Source organism: Staurois parvus, unplaced genomic scaffold (genome assembly GCF_062004578.1).
Source record: "Staurois parvus isolate SC_StPar_1 unplaced genomic scaffold, SC_StPar_1.0 ptg000173l, whole genome shotgun sequence".
Classification (NCBI taxonomy): Eukaryota; Metazoa; Chordata; class Amphibia; order Anura; family Ranidae; genus Staurois; species Staurois parvus.
Window position 1 is genome coordinate 5,015,563 of NW_028317969.1, and position 25,792 is coordinate 5,041,354.

At 42.9% G+C, this 25,792-nt stretch overlaps 1 protein-coding gene across 1 annotated transcript in view; it reads right to left on the reverse strand.

Moving 5' to 3' along the window:
* PCF11 (PCF11 cleavage and polyadenylation factor subunit) overlaps nt 1-22,874 on the reverse strand; it is a 31,092-nt gene extending 8,218 nt beyond the window's left edge. Inside the window, exons 1-10 of the mRNA XM_089676773.1 lie at nt 22,544-22,874; nt 13,936-14,061; nt 11,400-11,585; nt 10,937-11,131; nt 7,822-8,951; nt 7,293-7,479; nt 5,071-5,530; nt 2,819-4,584; nt 1,804-1,909; nt 683-799 (exon numbers count right to left, since the gene is read on the reverse strand). Coding sequence (XP_089532899.1) covers nt 683-799; nt 1,804-1,909; nt 2,819-4,584; nt 5,071-5,530; nt 7,293-7,479; nt 7,822-8,951; nt 10,937-11,131; nt 11,400-11,585; nt 13,936-14,061; nt 22,544-22,711 — 4,441 coding nt within the window. The 5' untranslated portion in view covers nt 22,712-22,874. The remainder of the gene's footprint in view (nt 1-682; nt 800-1,803; nt 1,910-2,818; nt 4,585-5,070; nt 5,531-7,292; nt 7,480-7,821; nt 8,952-10,936; nt 11,132-11,399; nt 11,586-13,935; nt 14,062-22,543) is intronic.
* Between the last annotated feature and the right edge of the window lie 2,918 nt (nt 22,875-25,792).

Here is a 25,792-nt window from a genome sequence, read left to right on the forward strand (position 1 = left end):
GTAGAAAAGACCAGGATCCTGGACCCATCAATGATGGGTCCGCACAGCAGGAGGTAGGCAAGTGCCATAACCTGTAAGATTTTGGTGTATACTTGTATATTACATCTAGCCCCCCTCCCCCATCAAGTTTACTTCCATTTTAACTATATTAAAGCTCTAGTTTGTACATTTATCAAACCAAGTAAAACAGCTTACCCTAATTTATTGGTAAATATAAAACATAACTCATAAATAAGCAAGCCTGTATGAAAAGAAAACCATGCCGGTTTGGGGGTGTCAATTTGGTTTTCTATGTTTTTATTATGAAATTCACGAGTCTAAATATTCATGCAAAGAAAAATGTTCCCTGTGTTTTATTCAAGTATGTCACATTTATCTGTAGGCATCGTTTGAAAGATCTAATGTTTGCCTGGTCTGAGAAAAAAAAAAAAAATCAAATTTCTGTGAAGTGTACTCTCATATGCTAGTATAGTATATATTTGTTTACTGTTCCCTAGAGACTCTGATACTTGGCACACAGCAACAGAAATTATACAGAAGATCAGGCACACAATCCTAGACTGGTCTAGCCCCTATTTTTATTTAAATCAGCCCACCTAGATTTGGAACTTTAGGCATCTATGGAAGTGAGGAAAGAAATAGCAACTTATCCAGAGGCATGCAATGCATTTTGTAAACTTACGAGAGGAAGATGGCTCAGACTGCGACACTTTAAGGATTCCAGTTGAAAGCAGCTTTGAAAATAATTCATTAACATCCAACTGACCCAAGTGATTTTCAGGGTTAGGAAATGAGGCAGCTTTAAAAAAAAAGAAAAAAAAGAAAAAAAAGAAAAAAAAAAAAAAAAAAAAAATTTACATTATGACACCTCAGAAATGGGACAAACCAAACATCACATGTCATATGCACAATTAGCCAGGCCACGATGACATTTCAAAAATCAGGCAAACCATCCACATGCAATACATATTTAGCAGGTAGAACAGCTAACATGTTTGTAAGAGGATTTCTCTTCAAAAACAGCAGCCTTGTTGGGTAGCACTGCCTATGACAGTCCCAACATAAAGCTTGCTCTGTAAAGGGCCTTGCTCACATCACACTTCATTGGGAATGTTGCAAGCATTCATTCATTGCAACATAATGGAATAAACTACAACACAGTTGGACTGTATTAGAAGATAAAAAAAAAAAAAACCAGCAGTTTGCTGTACCAGCACATTAGCCCACACCATGTGACGATTCCACTGGTGTAAATTAGCCAAGGATAGTGTTCACATCTATGCTGTTTGTGGTTGACCCGTTTCTGCACTGCATTTTTGTACCTGCATTTGCCAAAATATTATACAGGATTTATATAATGCCAACAGTTTGCTCAGCGCTTTACAGCGGGAGACAATACAGCAATACAGTTCAATACAAGAGGCATAGGAGGGCTCTGCTCCTTGAAGCTTACAATCTATTTTTTGTTGCCAAGCAAATTTAAAAATGCAAAAAAAAAAACAAAAAACGCACTACAAGCTTTTCTGCAGCACTTCCATTGAAGTCTACAGAACCAAAAATGCTACTTTTTTTTAAAAAAAAGTACATGACCCTTTAAAAAAAAAAAAAAAAAAAAAAAAAAAAAAAAAAGGCACTGGGTGAAAACGTGGATGTGAACGTGTCCCATAGGAAATATTAAATGGACTGTAGTGCGTTTCCGGAAACCGCTTAGGGTTCAGAAGGGCGGGGTTAGGTTTGAAAAAAAATAAATTATAATATATATAAATTTTTTTCTCTTTTTAATACACAGTGCAAGCCACTTACTTGGTTGGTTCGGTATAAATGATCCAGGATTCTGTGCTTGTGCTGTGCCCATAATTGGCTCCTGATTAAAAGGTGTAGGTTGAGCCATAGCACCCATAGAGGGAAACTGAAAAAGAAAAAATTATTCTTAAAAAAAACTGTACTGATAAATGTATACATCAGAAACATTGGCTTTGTTTTGACAGTCTGTAAAATTTAGCATATATTGCAACCTAGTTAGCTAAAAAAGTAACGTAAAAGAGACACTTAGTCAAAAAAACAGTTTAGGGACTACGGGATTTGTAATGTTCACACAGCAGTGCACAAGACAGCAACTAACATGTACTAATTGTTTCAAACAGGGAGGGGAGGGAAAAAAAACATTGGAAGCTCACAAGAGGACATTACAAGGAGGAGGCAGAGAAACACAATAAAAATTTGACGGGAAAAAAAAAAAAAAAAAAACCCCACACAACACAGCAGTGCTGGGGGTAGCCCAGGACAACAAATGCCTTCAGGGCTGTAAGTGGGAGCAGATCAAGGAACATTCGTGTGTATGAAGCTGGAAGCGCACAGCTCTGAGTGTTCCCACATTCAGGGCCGTCATTCCGACTCCTGTGTGCAGGAAAGCAGCTAATCAGTCATGATCTGTGTATGCAAAATGGCAACAGCACCCCACAGCAGAGTGAACAATTCTAGCCTCCTCATTTATGGCCAACTCTAAACTGATGAGCTATAAACGCATTTACGGCACTACCTCATCTCTTAACTGATGCCTGGTCCCCTGTTATTGCTTAATGGTTTGATCTCGGCTCTTAAGACACTGTCTCTTATGATGAAGGGCCAACAGAAGAACCATTGTACAGTGGGGGGAGCACACAATATTCTCCAAGTGGCCGTTTCTTTTTAATACAGTAGGGATCAGCAGAGCAAGTGATGGGACAGTTTAGTAAAACTCTTTGTAAAGAATAACCATTTTTTACCAACATACCCTTTAATTTTCTAAATGGAGACAAAGTTTACACTAATTACTTACTGGAGGGTTTGGTGGCAGATTTGCAACAGGTAGGTTGAAGTTCCCAAAAGGAGGTGCCTGTGGATTTTTGTCATCGAAATAAGGTCCTGATGGTCTAGGGAGCTGGTTAGAAAAGATCTGCATTCCAGGAGCAGGGGGCCCAGTAAATCCCGGTCCTTGAGGCACATCATATCTTTGTTCAGGTCTTTGAAATTGCATACCTTGCGACTGTCCATGAAACACATTTTGGGGATCAGCAAAAGGAGCAGTCTGGACAAAGGGTGGAGGATTCTGTCCAATGGGTGGATTTATATTTTCAAATCGTGGTCCTTGGGGACCAATAGGCATATCAAATCTGGCCTGCTGATTGGGGCCATCAAATCGTTGTGGCATCGGTGCATCAAACCGAGGCTGCATGTGCACTGGGCCATCAAATCTAGGAGGAGTTTGATGTCCAGGAGGGCCATCAAATCTTGTGCATGGTTGTCCAGGAACACCTTCATATCTTGGCAAAAGGGGAGGATGATTTTCAAATCTATTCACAGGAACATTGTCAAATCGGGGCCCAGCCTGTCCCATAGGTCCATCAAACCTCAATAAACTTTGGGGACCAGGACCATGATCAAACCTGGGACCTTGACTTGCATCAAATCTTGGACCCTGAGGAGGGCCATCAAACCTTGTACCTGGAGGCCCATCAAACCTAGGACCTAGAGGCCCATCAAACCTAGGACCAGGTGGCCCATCAAACCTAGGACCAGGTGGCCCATCAAACCGAGGACCATGTGGTACTTCAAACCTCACATTGCCCATTGGTTGTCCAGCACCATCAAACATAACTGGCTGTGTCATTGTTTGCTCAAATCTCATGGGAGGAACCTGTGACCCCTCAAACCTCTGCTGGAGTAGCTGTGGCCTGGGCAGTCCTTCAAATCTTTGAGGTCCATCAAACCTTTGAGGCCCCGAATTGCTATCAAACCTCTGAGGTCCAGAATTGCCATCAAACCTTTGGGGCCCATCAAATCTTTGTGGGCTTACTCCATCAAATCTCTGAGGTCCTTCAAATCTTTGTGTGCCGTCAAATCGTTGAGGGCCATCAAAATTTTGTGGTGCAAGCCCGCCATCAAATCTTTGTGGTCCTGGTCCTATACCGCCTTCAAACCTCTGCGGTCCCACTGGCTGCACTCCATCAAATCGTGGTGGACCTATGGGTTGTCCAGGAATTCCATCAAACATCTGAGATCCCATTTGCTGTCCTTGTGGTCCATCAAATCTTGTTGAAACAAGAGGTGGACCTGGAGAAGCCTCTATTCTTTGACTGCATATCAGTGGATTAATAACCATTTGATTTTGCACACCTTCAAATCTTTGCAATGTCTGGCTCTGAGCGTTATTTGGTGGTCCAGAATTATCAAACCTTGGAGAATCAACTAAATTGCTTCCCATAGGGTCAAAGTCCATCGGTTGCCCTTTCAGGTTTTCGAAAAGTTGACCTGCAGCTTGATTTACTAAAGGACTATCAAATCTCTTGACTGGAGAACTCTCTCTACTGTCCATAATGTCCATGTCTTCAAAACCCTGACTGCCAGCATCTTCACCTCTATTAGGCAACAGTGTTGGAAGTTCATGCAGTGGTCTTCTCTCCTCAAGTAAACCAACATGTTTTGAACTCTCTTTGCTGACTAGGTCTGTACTGTCTACAAAAGGCACCTGTTCTTTTTCATCATATCTGGATGTTTTGAGAGTATATTGTTCACTGTATAATGTCCATGATTCATCTCTTAAACCTACAGAAGAGGTGAAAAAAAAACAAACATTTAAGACAGAAAAAAATGGAAATAAAAAAATGCAAGCAAGATGACAAAATGTTTAAAATTAAATGCAAGCTCATATCAAGTGTCACCTGGACTCCAAGATGCAGCATTTCCTGCTCTATTATATACTCCCTACCTTGTTCCCACCCCTTTCCCTTTTGTTTAGCATACATTCACCACAGAGTATGCCATTCCATATATTGCTAGTACCATTGGATCCTATTATATTCCAAGGATTATTCATCTTAATGATGGTTTTTTTCTTTTGGATAGGCTTCAATACTACCATGTCTATTGAATCTGGTTATTACCGTGCTGATTTTCAGGTCATTACCATTATACTAGACACGACTGCCTTTTCAGTACATTACTTTGTATTTTGTCAACCATTATGACCCGACTAACTTTTGCTACATAAAAGGAACTACCAAAAAAAAAAAAAGTTAAATCTAAGCATACCTTTGAGCAGTTCTCGATCATCAGGTCTCCTATGATCTTCTCGAGGGAGGTCTTCCTCAAGCAGAAGCGTTTGAGGCATAGGGGAATGACAATGCACTCGTTCTGGAAACGGATCATTTATTTCAGACAAGCTGCTGGACATTCTTTCATTGAGCTCTTCTTCTCTACCAATAGAGGCCATTTCATCCATGGCTAAATCAGGTAAATCCATAAAGTCTTGTTCCATAAAATTATGCTGTACCTGAGTTCTCCTAAGCTTGGCTTTATGCTGGTAGTAAGTCAGCTCTGCACTAGAAAGAAGGGGTGTTTTGCGCACTCCACCTTTGCTTGATTCTTCAGTAGGGCTGCTGTACACACATCTGTGTTTATCCTCTTGGTACTGAAAAAGCTGCCTAATTTGATGCGCTACAACAAGGAATTCATCTTGTGTAATTTCACCAGATGCCAAGCGTTCATTAGCCTTAAAAAAAAAAAAAATTAAATTAAAAAAATACCCTCAGAAAAAAAAAAAACTACGAGATCCAGACAGCAAAATAAGCTATTAAGTTATAATAGTCAAGAATGGGGGAATACAAACAATACAGAATCTGGTGCAGCAGTGCATGGTAGCCAATCTCCTAACCTGTTCGTTCAATTAACGTGTTACTAAACCCACAACAGTAAATCAATCTGTATATGCAGTAAAGCATACTGGTCACATTCACTGTGGAACCTAAGGGGTTAATCCTACACATTCTGTAAAACAAATGTTTGCTTTTGTCTTCTCTGATACTCCCCTTCTAACTGTCCCCAATCCATCTGCTGATAGAACAGAGCCTTGGGGACAAGATAAACCTGCTCAGTTTGGTGAATGGCTAGTTTTTTTTTTCTTGGGAGAGTGCATGTAATCAGCACAGGGCCAGAAGATCAGGGGTCCTGCAGTCTCATAGGACAGTCAGGGAAGGATGAAAACTCCTACAAGCTTTAACCAGTGCTCTGCTGGACACTGATAGAAGTCACAAGACTACTCTAACTGCTGATGAGAAAAGGTATTTAGCAATTTATATTTACTAAAATATTTGCAATTCCATATTTTGTGTACTGTGGGAGACCAGATCTAATGAATACAGGGTCTTGGGTTTAATAACATTTTAAGCCTTAGCAATAAAACCTGGAAGTTGATTGGTTTCTATGCACCTGATTTTGTACTCTCCCATTTTAGTAAATAACCCCCACTGTGTTTTATTCTTTCCTGATCAAAAGGCCTTTATATGCATTTTTTTATAGGCTGAGAATAAAAATTTTTTTACATTACAATCATTACACTGAATTACAATTGAATATGAGAATTAGACCTCATGCACAGTGACATTGTTTTTTCAACTCCCCTAGAAGCCTCCTCCTGGCAGAAGCATTTTGTGCAATAAAAAAAAAAGTCTAATGCTTGCTCGTGTGTAGCACATTTACCCGCATCCAGCATTTGGGAGGTTTTTTTTTGGCTGGAATAAATCATTTATTCTAGCAATTGAAAAAAAATTAATGTTCAAGTGCTAAACGCACCTAGTGTTTCGGTGTGTTTAAGCATGTCATGCGATTTTTTTTTCTGCCCAGTGTCTGGGTGCATTTAAGTAAGTCAATCGTTTAGGACACACTGGCAGTGGGGTTTTTTCCCCTGGCGCAGAAACGCTGCTAAAAATCCATGTGTGCATGGACACAGGACAACATGCAGGGAAAAGGCAGGAAGAAGAAGAAGAAAAGAAGAAAAAAAAACAAAAAACCACACAGCCCCCATGCCCCTAGAAGTAGCTTCAAAAACCGTCCAGTGTGCATGAGGCCTTATAGTAAACAGATGAACACCACTGACTTTTGGCTGCAGTGGGATCTGCAGACTGAAGGCGTGTTTTGTCATGAAAACCTCCAGGCTGCATGTGATAACTGTTTTAGCTGACAGTGACCAAGTTTAACTGGGAACAGATATCAGCGACGGCCATGCATGTGGCTTTTAAAGGAAGGAAATTAAAATCCCAGCACAGAACATTGTGCTGGGGAATGTTAAATACTGTACACAGAACACAGGCAGGAAAATGGCTGACTATTGAACTAAAAGTGATCTAGCAGCGATAGGATGCACCAAGCAATTAATGTCTGGAAAAGCATGCTTGCATTTATAGGGCATACGTTTTTCCATGAGGTATTAAAATAAAAAGATCTTTGATAACTGTGCGTGTTGATTTGACACTTACCTTCTCAAGCAGTTCTCCCTTGCTTGCACTTGTTAACTCTTTTGGGATTTTTAGGTTTGCATCCACACTTAACCACGGTTGTTGCTTGGGAGTGCGGGGAGAAAGTATTCCTTTACTATTAGGCCAGCTGTCCCGATGTCTTTGATAAGCAGTTCTATTGCCATGGTGGTGTTCATCATTCTGAGGACTATAACAGATACAAAAGAAACCAGTCAAAAAAGCTACATGTAAATTACGGTAGCTTTTAAAGCAAACCTGTCTTGAGTACATATGAGGGGAGGGGTGTCTGCCATTGCCAGCCACTAAAAAATACAAGTTACATGACCAACTCTGGCTTCAATACTCTGAGCCTATGACCTGCAACGAGTGTAGAGGAGTCAGAATTTCTGTAAACTGCCTCAAAAGAGCCTAGATCATGACTATCAGGCATTTTTAAAAGTCGGCAGTGGCAAAACTCATATTCTGAGTACAGGTTCCTCAGTAAACAAAATAAATGTATAAAAATATAACATAGGGTGCGCACACTCACTTCTTGCCTTCTTCCCATCCAGGTCGCCATCTTTTGCCCATCTTCGATCCTTGCCAATTCTCCACATTTTCTTTTGGCTCTGAACCAGATTTACCAAATACTGCTGTTGCTGCATCTTGTTGCCTTTCCTCCGAGGGCCTCTTCTGCCGTTCCTCTGAGGGTCTTTTCTGCCGCTCCTCCGAGGGCCTTTTTTGCCTCCGGCTATCTCTAGGATCTAGTTTGGGAATCCTTTTACTTCTGTCATCTCTTGCACTTGCTAGAAAGTCACTTGTATGAGGTGGTTTACTTCCAGGTAGGCGCAGCTTGCTGTTTTTGGGAACGGAAGGAATAGGAGAGCGACTCCTTTGAGGAATCGGAGATTGGCTTCTTTGCCTTCTCTTTAAAGGAGAGCGCCTGTCTCTTCTGGACTTAGGAGAACGTGACCGGGACCTTTTTCGATTACTATTTCTCCCAGGTTTTTGGTGTAGCTTGTCCGTGTCATTAGCACCCAAATCATTTTTCGGCACAATACCATTCACAGTCTTATTCCGATTTCCAGATGGTCGATGTTCAGAGGATTTGTGGTCCTCCTTTTTCTCTGTGCTTTTTCGTTTTTCCTTAATTTCTTCTGGTTTATCATCAGATTTGTCCCTCATGTGTTTGCGTAACCTCGGATCACGTCTACCTGCATCAGAATCTTTGACACCATCTGCAACTGGCGGCTTGCCATCTTTTGCATGCAGTAACTTAGGCATCAGTGGTGAGGGTGATTTTGACTTACATTTAAGATCTAAGGGTACAGGATCCTTTTTAGGTATCTTTTCCGCTGACTTATTTTTTTCTTGCTTAGAAGACAAGTTAGTTTTGTCTGATGGCACAGATTTTAGGGGTTTTGAATCTGGTGGTGCAATTGTATTGGTCTTCATTTCCTTTTTATGGGGTTGATCCTTTGTATGTGATGAATGCTGGTTTCCCCTGTTTAGTCTAGGGTCTCTGGTTGATACTGGAGGAGCCTTGTCAGACTGAGAGGGCACAGGAACCTTGTTCTTCTCAGGCAGCGTAGTAGAAGTAGGTTGCACAGTCTTAGCAGGCATGTGTGGAATTTCTGGGATTACATTAGGCTTTGCAGGTACTGAACTGACACTGTTTGCCTATAAGACAAACAAACATTAAATGAAGGAAAAATGTAAAAAAAAAAAAAAAAAAAAAAAAAAAAAAGAAGGGCAGGGCACCAAGAGTACTGGAGTATATGCAAAACTCAACTCAATCAACAATCATTTAAAAAAAGTGCTACCCTGTTCATAAGTCTCACAGGTAAATGGTTATTGATGTAAAAGATACATTGTAATCTTTGAACTCCATCCTGTCAGGTACCATGTAGTAACTGGGGGCAAGACCAAAAGAAAACACCAAATTTTGAAACATCCCTGGGAGCAGCCATGAAACATTGCCACAAAGAATTTTCTTTCTTAAAGTGGAACTACACCGTAAAACACCACAAACCAAAAATGCTATTCAATGAAAATTCAAAGCAAACTCCCCTATCCATCAATGTCTCCATGCTTTATTTTGCTGTAAATCATTTTCTGCCCGTGGCCATCTTCAGTAAGGGCATATGATGGATTCATGTAGCATGTGCTTCCTGGAATCCATTTGCCCTTATCTTAGGCATGCAGGCAGGAGGGAGGGCTTAGCTGAGAAAACCCCCTCCCCTCCTGAAGACTCCAGGGATGTCTGACATTTGCCTTTGCATAGAAACCAGGACGTAACTGAAGTGTGTGTGTGGGGGGGGGAGAAAAAAAAAAAAAAGTAAAGTAAATATGATATACGTTCCAATCTATTTACTAATGCTAGCAGCATAGGGATTAAAACGTTGATTGACAGTGAAATTCCACTTTAATGTGCTTCTGACTCACTCCTTTTAAGATGCAACACCCTTAACTTCTGCATGCCATACATGGTTCCAATTCCGAATGATTTTTGGTCCGAAAATCGAAACATTCGTTCTGTAATCCGATGGTGCCACCAATGATTTCGAAAATCAGGTCGTTTCTCACACATTTTCCAGCATGCCCGTTAACCGAAATGGGGAGGAACCATGAAGACTGGCTGATGCCATTGCCCCACTAACAGTGAAAATCAGCCGATTATTCTTGGGTCCAATTTTCGTACAAAAATCGTTCGGAATTGGAACCATGGCCTGCATGAGACAAACTAATGTATTTTCAATGTATACATTAGTCATTACACTGCCAAAAAAAATAACTTCATATGTTGTAGTGCCTGAAAAATATTAGAGTACCCAATATAAAACAGCTGAAGATGGGAATAAACTGGGGGAGCTGAGCAAACATTTAAAGCCTGTAACCTTGCTGACATTTTGATTTTGCCCACTTACACTTCACAGTTCCTTATAGCTGAACCATGAACACCACTAGAAATTCTGAAGGACCCTCTGCACACTGGTATATACCCTTTCAAGCAAACTATGCAATAAATGGGGATATTTAGTTCACACATATTGCAACACATGCTTAAGCTGGCCAACTGCGTCAAAGTAATCCCTCTATGGCCAGTCCAGTTCAGAATTTCTAGTGTTAATATGTGGTTACACCCCTTTAGCACCTGATGGATAAATGCATGCACTAGCTTCATGGATTTGAGCACAGGGATCTCTTGTTTGATGAACACCACTATGGCACATCCTACAACTATATGTAGATATATACAAGTGTATATGTTTTGCTGTGACAGTTTGCCCCATTTTCATTCTCAGACTCATTACAAAGTTCCAAAAGTACGGTATAGTATGCATCTTACCGGACAAAGTAAAGGATTTACTGTGAAAAAATAAAAATTGGTTTAAGACTCAATATACGAGGCTGGGCTCCATTCTGTCTCTCTCAGTGACACAAGTGGCTTGCTCTGGGGGCACTTTGTACACTGGAAAAGCCAGGAGCGCCAGCGGGGGACTCGAGAAGGACTGCTCTGTGCAAAACCCTTGACAGAATAGGCAAGTATAATTTTTTTTTTTATTAATAAAAGTCTTAAAAAAGCACTAACAGTTATTTGCATTTACATGGATTCAACCATGTTACTCTGGAAGCAATTACATGAACGTGTAAACATGACTTACCAGTTGCGCCTTTGTCTGCTCTAATTCTAACTCCAACTTCTTTTGCTGAAGCTCTAACAACTGTTTTTGCTTCATAAGTAACTGCTGTCTTATAAGCTGTTCTTGTGAAAGATGAGCCTTTGGTGCTTCAGTTTTAATAGGGCGAGATTGGACAAGTTTTGGCACCGATATAGCAGGTGGTGTAGATTCCTCTGGCTATTGAAAAGAATAAAAGGTGGGCTTTAAAAACAAACATGTTGCTAAATTGCAACAACTATTGAAAGAGGTTTAATATCAAGATTAAAAACACAAGAGTTATTTAAACACCACTTTTATTAAGCACCATTTCACAGAAAACCTGAAAACGATCAAGTTATCCTTTGGAGGACTAAGATAAGCAGAGAAATAATTGTGTCAGCAAGGGAGTGCTGGCAAAATTATACACTTTGTATTTAGAAGAAAAATGCACATCTAAAATACTTACTTTGTTCAAGAATTTAGGATTCACATGGATGCTAGATGTGTTCACATTAGGGGGTAAAGGCTTGACAGGCCATGCTGGGTCTACCTGGTTGACCCTCACATCAAGTGCATATAATTTCTTTGAAGTAAAAATGTCTTCCCACGTGGAACGCAACTTATACAAACTTTTTCTAGTGTTTTCATCCACCTGGAAATGACAGAACAAGTTTTTGCGTCTTGACAGCTCATCCAACTGCATCCTGCATAGGCATTTAAAGTCAAATTTACATAACAAAATTGGCTGCTGAAGCAGCTGAGTGATCGATTTTAAAAATGTCACAAACAGGGCCCGACTTTACTAGAAGTGCATACATTTGGCATATGGCACATGCACAATCATGTTTGCTGTAAATCTAAAGGCAGATGCTTTCAAATGTTTTTATTGCAATTTTCCTGCTTTTGGCATGTGCTAAAAGAAAAAGAGAAAAAAAAACACACAGAAATGCATGCATTTTAACACACAGCAACATGAATGGACCTGAACTAGTCATATCAAGGTAGATTCTATACTGAAAACAGCTGAAATGTAAAGAAACATTAGTAAATTATCTTACAGAGAACAAAAGTTGAACATTCACAAAAGTTTTTCATTGAGGCAGGATAAAGCCAGGCCCTTAAACTAGCCTGCCAGGAAACTTTCTGTGATGTTTCTAAATTAAAGCCCAACTCCCAAGAAAACTGAAAATTCTAACTGCTCATTTATTCTAGTAAAAGTACTTACCCGGCAGACGGTGCACCATTCCTCCGCATCATTACGTCCAATGCAGTGCTGTGAACCTTGCATTGGTCTTGACATCAGGACCTTAGACTGCTAGAGAATTGGGGGAGAAGATGCTGCGGGGGGTTGCTCTAGCAGTGCGGAGGACTGGCTAAGTACATTTCTATGTCCCCTAGAACTAAACAAGCAGTTAACCCTCTCAATGTGGGCACAACCACACTGCGAGAATTTAAGTTAGTCTCCAGGAGCTGAGCTTTGATTCCTTTCCATAATTCTAAATCCAGAGTTTGTTCAGATTTTTGTTCTCAGGTCAGATATTCAGGACCTGCTAGGACACAAATGCCAAAACAAGCTATACTCAACTTTGCGTACTGAGTTTCAAAAAAAAAAAAAAAAAAGTTTATATTCTGCCCAGATTCTACCTTGGATATTTTCATACAGCAGAAAATCTAAAAAAAGGAACATCTCATTGGTTGATACGGAGATCAAAATAATTATTTTCAAACATTTAGGCCTCATTCATGCAGGTCACCTGCATTTATTTTATTTAACGCAAGAGAAAATTATCTGGAAACATAAATGTTATACTTCCCAGATCGCTTTCTCCTGCACTCAGTTTACTAGGGCTGTAACGATACCGAGCATTTGCACCAGTACTTATACTCGTGCAAATGTTCTGATACCTAAACTGATACCATTGCAGTGCGATTTGAGCCCATACAAAACAAATTAGCTCAAATCACACTGCAAAGAATCAAATGCGATTTGAACAGGAATGCAAAACACATGTGGTTTCTCCCACTGCTCCTGTGTTACCCACGCTTGTCAATGACTTCAGCCTGGGTTCACACAGGCGTGGTGCAGGAAACCGCACGTGAATCAGACAGGAATTGCATTGCATTCCTGTTCAAATCATATGCAATTCTTTGCAGTGCGATTTGAGACCATTCATTTTGTATGGACTCAAATGGCATTGTAATTTGTATCGGCGAGAACGTAAAAGATAAATTCACCTTTCTGATCAGACCGTCCCCCACTTTCACAGCTAGCGGGGGAATCTTCTCTCCCCTCGTTAGCTAACAAAAAAAAAAAAAAAAACCAAACACCACGTGGCTGTGCGTGGATCTGCCCACACGGCAGCATCAGATGACTGAGAGACTACAACACCCGACAGCCTTAGCGGTTATCAGCTTGTAGCCCTCAATGAACTACCACAGGGCAGTTCATTCTTCCTGTCAGTATATCTGCTTGCTCATACATCCCGTACATGCAAGCAGATAAACTGACAAGTCTGCAGACTGGATTAAAGGCTCCTGCAGACAAAAATAAATGCACTTTTTTTTACCTGCAAAAAAAAAAAAAAAGTGCATTTTTTCTAAAAGGTGAACTTATCCTTTCAGCACAAGTCTCAGTACTCAGATTAAAAAAAAAAAAAAAAAACCAAACCTATTATACAGGATTTATATAGCGCCAACAGTTTGCTCTATGCTTTACAATATAAGCCATCGGTGAAACCCTAGAGTTTACACGTTCGGAGTGTCTGATCTGCCCCCTGGATGCACAGACTTCTATTTTTGTCTAAACACACTGGAATGTAGGTAAATGCAATATGAATTATACCATTTAAAAATCATTACACCAATTTAGAATGGTCCTATAAATCCATACAATTGCATGCTTGTATGAATGAGGCCTAATAATGTGGCACATCACTTAAGCTAGATCAACCATACAAACATTCAAGCTATAGCAATACAGAAGTTTCAGGAATTATCTATACCTTTTCAAACACAATAACAAACGTGGAAACTATGTTTTTAGCAAACGCAGCAAGATAGTCTCTTCCAACATTTTTAACAATGGAATCCATAAGATACATGACTGGAAGCTTCTCTGTGCTAGGTGCCTAAATAAAAGAAAACTGATAAGTTTAATACGACAAGACATCAGCCCAGTTTACTGATCCCATTTCTATACAAACCAAGGGAAGAACATGGCTTTAAGATTAACTGATCCCCACGTGCAACGAAGAGCAAAAAAAAAGAATTTAAATTTTAGAAAAATTACTCTTGAGATCTCCACAAGCAAATAGCAAAATATTAGGGTTACCATTTTAAGTTAGCCTCTTGATTTAAGATATATCCGTTTTTGTTTGAAACTGAATGCTTTAAAAAATTTTCAACAATTAAGTTGCATTCTCTTAGGGATCTCCAGGCCCGATGACCAGAGGAAACATTTCTCCATGCTTGAAGGCGTTATATACATTCGACTCCATCTGGCAACTGCTGAAGATTTTATTTATTTTTTTTCCTTTTTGAACAGCCAAGTATATACTGCATCTTCCACATTATTTTCCAGATGTGTACAGCATGAAGTACTCAGAGGTAGCAAGCAGTTAAAACTTGTGAATGTTTCCACCTGTTTAAATATCTGCTCAGGAAAGCGAGATTACCCCTCCTGCAAAGCAGGTGTCACCTGTTCAGTTTCTGCCACATTAGTCACCTTTTAAAGTGGCGTGTTTGTCCAGTTTCCCCACAGGGTACAGAACCAACGTCAGTATTTAAATACTGTTCAGACAAGAACAAAAATATACCCTTTAGGTTTGCGCCTCCTTCAGACAGGCGATTATGCCGCTGCAGCTGAATGAGAAGTGCCACATCTGAATGCAGCAGTACTCTGTCCTATGGCTGCATTGAGAATGGAGAATTATAAAGTTTCTATGGAGTCAGAATGCCAGGTCCGGGTCTGTGTCCTGAGACAGAGGCCCAACATGCATATGGGTATATGTGAATAGCAGCGGAGCTAGCCATCGATATGCACAGGGTATGAACCTGGCCGCCACAGCTATTCACACATTTCGTGAATGGGTTTAAAGTTTCTCCGCCAGCAAGAACGCCAGTTTCCTAATGGCAGAGAAGCTAATCAGCTGTCTGAAAGAGGCCTTCAACTCCTGGGGCATGTGTGTTTTTAAAACCTGTAACACAGTCAGTGAATATTTTAAAACCCTAAGAATGTTGATGTGAATGTAATGTACGTATGTATGTGAAAGGGAGCTATGTGTCTGACTATGGCACTAGAAAGGACCTTATGTAAATGTATAAAGACTATTGCACAACTTTCTCCAGAACCCAATGTCAACATCCCAATGTCTAGCTTAGTTATCAAACTGCTACGTGTCTAGTCAAAGGACTGATTTTACATGCTCCCAGAATCCCAAATAGAACAGTGTTGAGATTGCTTTTACAAGCTATGTTGGCCTTTAAAAAGGTATGTACATTTATAGATATAAAATGGTACCACGCTAGTTTTCATTGGATACTGCAATCATTAAATACCACTGAAATACATTCATAACCACCTCCCACCAGTGTCAACCATTTTTTTACCCTGTTCAACCTTTCAATAAACAGATGCAATAAACAGTAGTAAATAAAAAAAGACAAATAACAAATTTCATACATTTTATTTACATATTATAGCATACCAATCACACATTTCAAAGCCATTTATTCAAATAGAGAATGTGCACTAAAACTCAAAAAGACAAAATGGTGCAAAAAACATGTTTAAAGTACGTCAGTGGGAAACGGGCAAAAGGCTGCTTAGCGGAAATGAGGATCCTTGGAGATGCAAGCTACACAAGACAATTTAACTAATCCAGCTCCAATTTGAATTTCCATATATACCAGTGAATACCAAATTGTATGTAGGGGATAGTACCTATTTACAAAGTATAGGACTCCAGTTAACTTAACCTACTATAGTTACATGAATAGAACAGATGAGGCCATGAAAAAATAAAAAGAATTTAGGGGGACCTACCATAACAGTTTTTAGGTAGAGAACCTAAATACTGTTACCTTAAAATAGCGTTTAGTTAGAGAAAATGGTAAATCAAAAAGCAAAACAGGAACCACCAATATCCTGCTAAATTGCATAACTGTAAAACAGTTAAACTGCCTGTGTAATTTGCTGCAAGATCCAGCTAGCACTTTTATAGTAAAGCTCAACATTTCCCCCCCATTGTTTCATTGGAGAGGCTGTCTTAACTCTTATGATCTGCCTCAGGGACAATGGTCAACAGGTCAAAGTGAGATAGTTACATCAGAGACAGAGAGCAAAAGAAAGACCACACAGGTTTTAAAGAATCCCTGCTCTGTCCAAAATGTAAAGCTGTACTCCATGAAAAAAAGTTTGGACTTTTGCCATGTAAACATAAAATACTTTAATGATGGGATGGGTGGATGGTGCTGTGTTAGGTAAAACTATTGGATTCATTCATTCTAGACAACTGTAAGCACTGCAACTCCCGGCTCTCGTACTTAAAAGACAAAGTACCGTCCTGTGGATGGATGAGGGGAGAGCAGTGGATGAACACCCATGATTTCCCCTTGTCCATTCACAGAACAACTTGTATCATGTGAAAATGCAACAAGATGTTATATGAACAGAACAGAGGAAAGTGGAGATCCAGCTACCCACTAGCAAGTATGAGAGCTGGAACTGCTAGTTTCAGTGTAAGAGGGCTTAGCAATTAAGAGTTTTGTGGTATGAAGGAAAGCAATAGCAGCACCATCCACACATGGGACACCAATCAGAGGTATATTTACATAGCAAACGTACAAATATAAAGTTTTTCCACAAAGTTAGCTTTAGAGTAAATCTAATATCAAAACCTTGAGTAAAACAAGTGCTTCCATTGAATAAAAAAGCTGCAATGTGTGGCTGGTTACACGAGTCATGGGTTTTCCCCAGACGTAAACTATCACATCCAATGGCTAATCTAGATCTGCTGCATGTACAATCTAAAAATGAGCTCCTCTTATCGCTTCCTTTTAATCTGTAAATACAACTTTCTAAGCAAGAAACCTGCTGAGCTCTCCTGTGTGCTCTGCATATACCCATTAGCTGTTTATCCTTCCCAGTTCTTATCTCCAACTACAGATAACTAGCCCTTTATGTTGTAGGGACACAAGAGTGGTTGGATAATTGGGGACAGGGAGGGCACAAATACCATTCTGCTGGGTGCCATTTCTGATCCACATAAAGACCACTCACTACCATCACCTGTCAGCCACTTCCTACTTTGATCCTGAAAGTGTGGACTAGCTCAGTGTGACATACGCATCACTTATATACGTCAAAAAAGGCAACCTTACTCCCGTGCTAAAGTGGTCAATGAATGCTGTATGTACCCAATATATGGATATTTGTCCAGATACATTTTAACAAATCTCGGCTGTGTGCCTTCAGCCCACAACGGGACCTAGGAGCTGAGCGTATTTCAGAAACAACAGGTATTTATCTGTACTTGCATGGTCTTTAATGGGATACACACAGGTAGTATGCATGTATTGCAGAGATGTACTGCATTATCTTCATTTTGCATTGACATGCACCAAGCAACAGATCTGTGTTCCCCATCTGTGAACATGTAGAGTACAGACACATGGAGGGTATTGGGCAAGAACATGGATATGATCTTATATTACACAGCCACTTTGACAAACACTGCAAGGCAGGGAAGAGAAAGAATCAACACTACTAGCCATCAGTTATATCTTTTCAGACTGAAAGATGTATCCTGATGGCCTGCTAAAATCAATCTCCAAGGAGTACTCCAACAGAAGGAAACAAAGGATTTGAGAACAGTACAAAGCATATGACAACACAATTTATATAACCGATCTTTTGACTTCCCTGCTTTACATTTTGTTTTACCCTCTAATCTGCCATCTTGGGAAAGCAGAGGCTAGTGACCTCAGCGTACATGTAAAGCCAAAACTGTTTTTTGTCTGAATAGAGTAAAGCATGGTTAAAACCACGGACTTTTTTTTAGTGTCCTGCTGGGGAGATTACCCATAACATACTTTTCTGAAGATGCAACAGACTATGAGAAAATGCTCCTTGTGCAGGAACGGCAGTGATAGCAGGGCGAGTACTTGCCCCCCACTGAAGGATCACCACTAATCTCTTGCTCCGAGGATATACTTTTTTATATATTTATTTGCCTCTTCCCTCACTGTATGTGAATGGTCAGCAGTACAAAGGGGTGAATGTTTCAAACAGGGACAAAGAGAAAAAAAAATAAAATAATAAAAAAAAAAATGGTGAAAGGTGGTCTAATCCTCACCTCACGCCACCAAATAGAAAGAGCATGTTTTACTTGATCCAATTTTCTAAACTGTAGTCTTTTATACTTTGTAGAGTGGAGGGGTTAGAGCCAATGTCAAGAAATCCAAAATTCTGAGTTGCCAACAGAAAGGGAAATCTTCCAATGGAAAACTCCCAGACACAGATGGAAAAAGAAAAATCTGTCAGCAGCCCCTCCTCTATGCAAAATAAAAACAGGTTTTGGCTTTAAAGTACTCATGAAGCTGCAGAGTGGACATTACTATACAGACAGTGACCTAAAATAAGTGCAAGTGCTGTCCTCCAATTGACAGAAATATCTGATTACTATGTATGGGGACCAACAATTTAGAGTTTCAATCTATAGGCTGGACACCCCTGTTCTAGTATATGACCTTGCCCTAGGGGAGGGGAGCAATGAGAGTGTAGGGATGAATTGAAAATGGCTAAGAGGGGCATCCCGGCGTCATGCCATCCCATAAGAAGCAAGACGGAAGAGTTCTAAATGAAGTGTCCAGAGCTATATAACTGGCACCCTTGTCTTAGAAACCCATATCCTTGCCTTAGGAATGTGAAGAGGGTAGAAATAATGGAAGAGAGGGCCTTAAGCTAAATGTACAAAACCATCTGCTACCCCAGTCATAATGGAAGACTCATGACTCTAGATGACAGAATAAAAGCAGGAAGGAGTCAAAATGGCTTAGAGGGGTCAGTGCGTTTTGGTGCTATCAGTAGGAAGTAATGGCCTAACAAGGCAATGCAGGGCTCTAGCTAGCCTCAACGCCTGTAGCTATGCTTCTGGCACCTCTTTTCTAGTTGGAAGAAAATCTTTACTTCAGAGGTGTGAGATGGGCAATGACAGGGCAGGAGTCAAAATGGCTATGAGAAGGGTCAGAGTGGTGTCATCCTGTTAAAAGAACTGCCCAGCAGAAGACTTTACCCAACAGGGCCCAGAGATATTTCTTTGGTACCCTTATCCTAACAAGACTAACACTCATAAGGATGAGTGCAGTGAGGGCCAGAATGGCTAACAGAGGGCAAGGTAGCCTGCAGAACGCTAGCCTAATCATGTCTACAGCTAGGTCTTTGAATGAGAACTGTCTACAGTGAGCACCAGGAAGATGGTAAACAACTGGGCTACCAAGGACTGGATCACTAACATTCACTATACTGAATAGCTGTAATGGATCCTGGCTACCCAGGGGTACTACCAGGGGTCATCAGCTGCCCAATGTCTGTAAGGGGTCCCTGACTAATAGGGATGTTGGGATCCTGCCTCTGAAAGGTAAATCACAGTTAAAAAAGTGGTCCAAAAGGAAAACAAAACCCTGGCCCCATACAGCCTATGCTGGCCAGGGAGGCCGGGCCCCACCCAATATATACTGGGAAGGCACAGGCTCTATACAATCTGTACAGGGTAGGAATTGTGTCTATACTAGGAAGGCATGAGGTCCATACAGTGGGAGCAGAAGCTCTATACAATCTATACTGTGTAGGAATAGGGGCTATACAATCTATACTGGGAAGGCATGAGGTCTATACAATCTATACTGGGTAGGAATGGGGTCTATACAATCTATACTGGGAAGGAATGGGGTCTATACAATCTATACTGGGAAGGAATGGGGTCTATACAATCTATACTGGGAAGGCATGAGGTCTATACAATCTATACTGGGAAGGCATGAGGTCTATACAATCTATACTGGGAAGGCATGAGGTCTATACAATCTATACTGGGAAGGCATGAGGTCTATACAATCTATACTGGGAAGGCATGAGGTCTATACAATCTATACTGGGAAGGCATGAGGTCTATACAATCTATACTGGGAAGGCATGAGGTCTATACAATCTATACTGGGAAGGCATGAGGTCTATACAATCTATACTGTGTAGGAATGGGGTCTATACAATCTATACTGTGTAGGAATGGGGTCTATACAATCTATACTGTGTAGGAATAGGGGCTATACAATCTATACTGGGAAGGCATGAGGTCTATACAGAGAAAGCCAAGGCTCTATACAGTCTACACTGGGAAGGCATGGGCTCCATAATGGGAAAGCACGGGCACTATACAGGGAAAGACTGAGCTTTAAACAATCTACACTGGGAAAGGTATGCTGCATAAGCTGTGTCCCAAGTAGTCTATACTGGGAAGGCACTGGCTCTAATACAATCTATACTGGGAAGGCACTGGCTCTAATACAATCTATACTGGGAAGGCACTGGCTCTAATACAATCTATACTGGGAAGGCACTGGCTCTAATACAATCTATACTGGGAAGACGGAGTGTTATATAATCTGCACTGGAAAAGCATGAGGTCCATACAGGGAAAGCAGAGGCTCTATACAATCTACACTGGGAAAGGTATGCTACATAAACTGTGTCCCTAGCAGTCCATACCGGGAAGGCACAGGCACTACACAGATCATACTGGGAAGACATTGGCTCTAAAACAATCTTTACTGGGAAGACTGAACTTTATATAATCTATACTGGAATAAACAGGCTCCATACAATCTATACTGGGAAAGCATGAGGTCTGCACACTACAGGGAAGACTGAGCGTTCTACAATCTACACTGGGAAGGTATGCTGTATAAGCCGTGTCCCTAGCAGTCTATACTTTATATAACCTATACAGGGAAGGCCAGACACTACACAACCTATACTGGGAAGGATGGGCCCCATACAGCTACATGCAAACTATACTGGGATGGCTGAGCTCCATACACTCTGTATAGGGAATATGTTTCCACACCACCTACACTGGGAAGGCTGGCGCCCCCCCCACCACCACCTACACTGGGAAGGCTGGCGCCCCCCCCACCACCACCTACACTGGGAAGGCTGGCGCCCCCCCCACCACCACCTACACTGGGAAGGCTGGCGCCCCCCCCACCACCACCTACACTGGGAAGGCTGGCGCCCCCCCCACCACCACCTACACTGGGAAGGCTGGCGCCCCCCCCACCACCACCTACACTGGGAAGGCTGGCGCCCCCCCCACCACCACCTACACTGGGAAGGCTGGCGCCCCCCCCACCACCACCTACACTGGGAAGGCTGGCGCCCCCCCCCACCACCACCTACACTGGGAAGGCTGGCGCCCCCCCCCACCACCACCTACACTGGGAAGGCTGGCGCCCCCCCCACCACCACCTACACTGGGAAGGCTGGCGCCCCCCCCACCACCACCTACACTGGGAAGGCTGGCGCCCCCCCCACCACCACCTACACTGGGAAGGCTGGCGCCCCCCCGACCACCACCTACACTGGGAAGGCTGGCGCCCCCCCCCACCACCACCTACACTGGGAAGGCTGGCGCCCCCCCCCACCACCACCACCTACACTGGGAAGGATGGCTCCCCCCCCCACCACCACAACCTATACTGGGAAGGATGGCTCCCCCCCCCACCACCACAACCTATACTGGGAAGGATGGCCCCCCCCACCACCACAACCTATACTGGGAAGGATGGCCCCCCCCACCACCACAACCTATACTGGGAATGATGGTCCCCCCACCACAACCTATACTGGGAAGGATGGCCCCCCACCACAACCTATACTGGGAAGGATGGCCCCCCACCACAACCTATACTGGGAAGGATGGCCCCCCACCACAACCTATACTGGGAAGGATGGCCCCCCACCACAATCTATACTGGGAAGGATGGCCCCCCACCACAATCTATACTGGGAAGGATGGCCCCCCACCACAATCTATACTGGGAAGGATGGCCCCCCACCACAATCTATACTGGGAAGGATGGCCCCCCACCACAATCTATACTGGGAAGGATGGCCCCCCACCACAACCTATACTGGGAAGGATGGCCCCCCACCACAACCTATACTGGGAAGGATGGCCCCCCACCACAACCTATACTGGGAAGGATGGCCCCCCACCACAACCTATACTGGGAAGGATGGCCCCCCACCACAATCTATACTGGGAAGGATGGCCCCTCCTCCTCACCACAACCTACACTGGGAAGTCTGGCCTCGTCTATCTCTGCCCTCTCGCACTCTGAGGAATGGAGGAAAACAAGATGGCGGCGGTGAAGGAAGGAGAGGGGAGAGAGCTGGGCGCCATCTTGCCATGTGAGGAGATCGTCTGACAGGAATGGGGGAGGGTGTAGACGATGTGGTGGGGCCTGAGACTTGGGGACCCTGAGACTTGGGGGCCCTATCTGAGACTTGGGGACCCTTAGAGTAAAATAAAAGGCTTTAGTCATAAAAACCTTAGCGATTTGCGCTTCGATAAGAGTGACGATATCCTTGGCGAACTGCAAGTTCTCCTCGGCCAGGATGGTCAGCATGTTGATGTGAGGCTTGCTGTTGAAGGTCAGGTCCTCCAATGACGACTGGTACTCCCGGCAGGCGTCTTCCCGGGCCTCGTCCCCCGCCATGGTGAAGGAGAAGTGACGTGTGAGCGGACCGCGCGGAGGATGTGGGATCGGTTGGAGACTAACGGGAACCGGCCGCCAGCATCGTGCGAAAGGCTCTACCGGCCGCTCGTCGAGCTCTCCCCCACCACTCGCGGACGGCCTTCACGGACAAAATGGCGCTGACGCGTCACACACAGGCGTTTGAACAGCAGCTGCGGAGGGAGCTGCCCACCTCGGCTCTCATTGGTCCGGAGGGCCGCTAGCGTCAGCGAGAGGAGGCGGGGAAAGAGGAAGGCGGACCCGGTTGGTGAAATCACGCCGCGATTGGTTGCTAGGCTAGGCTAATTTGCCTAGCAACTGAGCGTATGGGGAAAATCCCTGGGAGGTAATCGCGTGGTGTTTACCAGGCCCATTGACCAGCCTGTGGATGACTGTGCTCTAAGCACGTGGTCTGTGCCTGGGCTGAGACCTGAGCACGTGTCCGCTGCCAAGGCACCCAGGCTGGCCTAGGTATTCAGGGGTAAGCAACCTGCGGCTCTCCAGGACTACAAGTTCCATCATTCCTCTGCAAGTCAAAGCTGTAACTGTCGGGTTTGTAATGTTGCAATGCCTCATGGGAAATGTAGTTTCATAACAACTAGAGAGCCACAGTTGCCTACCCCTCATTTCATTCACAGCTCCACCCAGAAATAAATCTGAATTCAGTTCAGTTTTACACGTTAGCCCTGTGGATCACTTTTCAGAGGGCGTTTGACAGGCAGTGAGAGGGGCCTTGTGTCACTTCTTCACTGCATGTTCTCTGTTTTAACCCCTAAAAGCTGCACAACTGTGTGCAATGTGGGGCGGCTGCAGCGTGGCCTCGGTGACCTGAATGGGTCCTGTGTGGCAGGCAGTACTGTCCACCAAACGCATGTTTGCTCGGGGAATTTTGGAGCTACAGAGTAAGACTAGTACCCTGTTTGAGAATAAATGTCTACGGGCCGCTGCTTCCTGAGGGGGGAATTTCGGGGCTGTTCTGTTCAATAGTCAACACCATAAGCCATCCTTCCAAATGGCGTGGGAGTCAGACCTGGGTGAGACAATAGCAGTCAATTACAAGTCTGGAACGCATAGACATCACCAGACGCTGGGTTTCATCCTTGGTGATGCTCTGCCAGGCCTCTACTGCAACTCTCTTCAGTTCCTGCTTGTTCTTGGGGCATTTTCCCTTCAGTTTTGTCTTCAGCAAGTGAAATGCATGCTCAATCGGATTCAGGTCAGGTGATTGACTTGGCCATTGCAGAACATTCCACTTCTTTCCCTTAAAAAACTCTTTGGTTGCTTTTGCAGTATGCTTTGGGTCATTGTCCATCTGCACTGTGAAGCGGCGTCCAATGAGTTGTGAAGCATTTGGCTGAATATGAGCAGATAATATTGCCCGAAACACTTCAGAATTCATCCTGCTGCTTTTGTCAGCAGTCACATCATCAATAAATACAAGAGAAGCAGTTCCATTGGCAGCCATACATGCCCACGCCATGACACTACCACCACCATGCTTCACTGATGAGGTGGTATGCTTAGGATCATGAGCAGTTCCTTTCCTTCTCCATACTCTTCTCTTTCCATCACTCTGGTACAAGTTGATCTTGGTCTCATCTGTCCATAGGATGTTGTTCCAGAACTGTGAAGGCTTTTTTAGATGTCGTTTGGCAAACTCTAATCTGGCCTTCCTGTTTTTGAGGCTCACCAATGGTTTCCATCTTGTGGTGAACCCTCTGTATTCACTCTGGTGATGTCTTCTCTTGATTGTTGACTTTGACACACATACACCTACCTCCTGGAGAGTGTTCTTGATCTGGCCAACTGTTGTGAAGGGTGTTTTCTTCTCCAGGGAAAGAATTCTTCGGTCATCCACCACAGTTGTTTTCCGTGGTCTTTGTGTCAGTTTGTCTGCATATATTAATTTGGCAAGAAACATTGTAAATGGTTGAACGTCTGAGAGGTATAGGAGTAGAAATGAAAAATGATCATGTTACAGCAAAATCACTTAGTAGTTTACGTCCTGACGAATCTAAGTTATGTCATAGCATGATGATGTTCACATGGTGTCGGTGCACATATCCAAACCTTGTGTAAGTTCCCATCAGCGAACTGTGAGCAGAGGCAGCGGGGAATGTTAAAAATCTGCCTCTGGGTGTGCACCGGAAATCACAGCACACCAGCAACGCTGTTACTGATTACACTGCTCTATACCGACATCTCCATAGAAGCCCAGCATACATGGCAATACAGGATTCCATCTCCAAAGGAGGTCTGAAGCAACATAAAGGTATAGCAACTTCGTGTCAGTTTGTCTGCATATATTAATTTGGCAACAATCTCAGAAAATGAGAATATTGTGAAAAGGTGCAATATTCTCGGCTCAAAGTGTCCCACTCTAATCAGCTAATTAAGCCATAACATTTGCAAAGGGTTCCTGAGCCTTTAAATGGCCTCTCAGTCTGGTTCAGTAGGAATCATAATCATGGAAAAGACTGCTGACCTGACAGTTGTGCAGAAAACCATCATTGACACCCTCCTTAAGGAGGGAAAGCCTCAAAAGGTAATTGCAAAAAAAGTTGGATGTTCCCAAAGTGCTGTATCAAAGCACATTAATAGAAAGTTATGTGGAAGGGAAAAGTGTGGAAGAAAAAGGTGCACAAGCAGCAGGGATGACCGCAGCCTGGAGAGGATTGTCAGGAAAAGGCCATTCAAAAGTGTTGGGGACTTTCACAAGGAGTGGACTGAGGCTGAAGTTAGTGCATCAAGAGCCAACACACACAGACGGATCCTGGACATGGGCTTCAAATGTCATATTCCTCTTGTCAAGCTGCTCCTGAACAACAAACAACGTCAGAAGCGTCTTACCTGGGCTAAAGAAAAACAGACCTGGTCTGTTGCTCAGCGGTCCAAAGTCCTCTTTTCTGATGAGAGCAACTTTTGCATCTCATTTGGAAACCAAGGACCCAGAGTATGGAGGAAGAATGGAGAGGCACACACTGCAAGATGCTTGAAGTCCAGTGTGAAGTTTCCACAGTCTGTGTTGATTTGGGGAGACATGTCATCTGCTGGTGTTGGTCC